This window comes from Solanum pennellii, chromosome 2 (genome assembly GCF_001406875.1).
Source record: "Solanum pennellii chromosome 2, SPENNV200".
NCBI lineage: Eukaryota > Viridiplantae > Streptophyta > Magnoliopsida > Solanales > Solanaceae > Solanum > Solanum pennellii.
Window position 1 is genome coordinate 18668379 of NC_028638.1, and position 2393 is coordinate 18670771.

The 2393-nt window shown below is 34.9% G+C and overlaps 1 protein-coding gene across 1 annotated transcript in view; it reads left to right on the forward strand.

Moving 5' to 3' along the window:
* Nucleotides 1-430: 430 nt before the first annotated feature.
* The window catches only part of LOC107011672 (ferredoxin--NADP reductase, root-type isozyme, chloroplastic), a 6047-nt gene continuing 4084 nt past the window's right edge, over nt 431-2393 (forward strand). Inside the window, exons 1-2 of the mRNA XM_015211255.2 lie at nt 431-706; nt 849-905. Of these exons, the coding sequence (XP_015066741.1) occupies nt 683-706; nt 849-905 (81 nt within the window). The 5' untranslated portion in view covers nt 431-682. The remainder of the gene's footprint in view (nt 707-848; nt 906-2393) is intronic.

Here is a 2393-nt window from a genome sequence, read left to right on the forward strand (position 1 = left end):
AAATGTCAAAGGGTTCGGTGGGGGTGGGGGAGATTTTTTAAAAAAATATTTTTGTGATTAATAAATAAAGGCCGGAAAGTTTTTTTTATTTTTTAAAATTGAAAAATTATATTTTATTGCTAGGCTGGGACCATGTGCCAAGTGTATAATTTTATTTGTCATTGTTTTAAGACGATGCGCGTGAATTACGCACAAAACAATTTCAAATAAAGTTTTCGTTTTATGTTCAATAGATACATACTCTTTAATATTAAAATATCTAATAGGTAACAGTCTTAGTTAGGATATCTATACGGATCACTTTAAGGGTCTGTCGATAACTTAAGCCAAAAAAATATAACTTTTTTTTACCAGAACATAAAGACAAATATGACACTTTTTCCTATTTTTAAAAATTAAAAATAATGAACCTTTTGAAAAGAAGAAAATAATATAATACTACTAGTGTTTAGTTAAAGAGCTCACAAAATTGAAATGGATCTGTGAAAAGCCATCAATCTTGTCCTTTGCCAAACTCCAAAGGATCATCACTTCTACAATCCCTCCCCCTATTGGCCTGGCCAACTTCCCCATTTCTTCTTCCCAACAAAACCCCTCAATATATAAACCCTTCTCCATCTTTCTTCCTTCAGAGTTTTTCTCCCTATACACAAATTGATAGAATCAGTCATTTGATCAAATCATGGCTCATTCAGCTATCTCTCAGGTAACTACTACACTAATACTTCAAAAAGATTCCATTTTTGTCTATCTATGTTGTCTTCAAATTCTGGATCTCCTCCTGTTTTAGTTGTTAGCTCATGGGTTTTAGAGGGTTTTTAACAAGGTATGCATGCATATGAATGCAGGTGTCAGTTGCTGTTCCTCTCCAAACGGATTCCTCTTTCCGAAGATCTACCTCTAAGGTTCTTCAATATCTTTATTTATTGTTAATTCCTAACACATCAACTCACTCAGGAAAAAAAAAGGGGTTTTATCTGTTTTTTCTCAACAAAAAGAGGAAAAAAAAGTTATTTTGTTATTTTCTACCAGTCACTGTCATAGCTTGTGTTATTTGAGTTTGATATGTCCCAAAACTGTTCAGATATTTGATGGATAATTGTATGATGTTGGACTTAAGGTATCTGAATGTGTAGTGAGCTCAATTACATGTTGAGTGGTCCAATTGGTGAGTGTGACAGTCAATTTGCCTTCCCCCCTTTTTTTCCCTTTTTGTGATGCAAAATGCAATTCATCTTGATTAAAATTGGTTTTCTGACTATGTGCTAAATTTTGAATGATTTAATGAAATGAAAATTTGAAACAACTTGTGTGTCTTGTACATTCAGGCTTGCTCAATCGTATCTTAAATAATGTTGCTATGTCTTCATGCTCATAATATCTATGGTTCTCTCTTCCCAAAGATCTAAATGAATCACAACTGATATGCTTCATTTTGATCCCCATGCTCCTAGAATGCTGACCTTTTCTGTCCCGTAATGGTAATCGAGAGTTTCATGACTAATTCCTTCTGTATCTGAACCTTGCTTTCTTACTCATTTCTCTTGAATCGAAGTCTAATAGTATGAAGAAGGCCTAACACATAGTTTGCTCTCCCACAACTTGAAATGAAATCCCTTTGATACACCTCTAATTCATGGGAAAAGCTATACCCACTGAACTTTTCCTAAATTATGTATAATGCACACCATTTTAGCTACATGGCACTCGGATGTTCTTCACACAAAAGAAGCGAGTAAATGCAAATTTCTTTTGTCAGAAGTTTTTCATGGATGCTACATGTTCGACTTTTAAATCTATTCATTTATTTTGAGTCCTTTTCATTTTCTAAAATTGTTTTACACTTGTTATGTGTAAAAGTTAAATTTCTCTATCTCACTCACCACCGGAACAACAATTTCTACCCTCCCAAATGACCTTCTTCATGAATATCTCTCACGGGTACCTCATTCTTCACTTCCTTCTTTACCTTTGCTTTGCTGCCGTTGGTCCCAACTCCCAACTTCTTAATTCCTCGTCATTTCTCCTTCATCCTCATTGCACACAAGTTGAGCATCTTGACTTTGTGAAAAGATGCTTCAAAACCGGACAAGAGTTTTTTTTTAAATGCCGCTCTTGCTCCCAAATTAATCTCAATAGTGTAAAACATCAGTATGTTTTTTGTCAATGTAAATGCTTGATCTAATTAATGAGAAACTAGACCTACCAAAAAGATGAGCGAGGGACTAATCCAAACACTTTGCTAGACAACACTGAATTGACTTGTTTGAATTCTGCAAAGCTTTGGAAGAGAGAGGAAGCTGGAAAAGGTGTCCAAGACAAGGGCTGATTTTTCCAAGGAAGAAGTACACTCAGAAGGTTGTGGATGTGAAAGCCTATATTGCCGGGGGGGG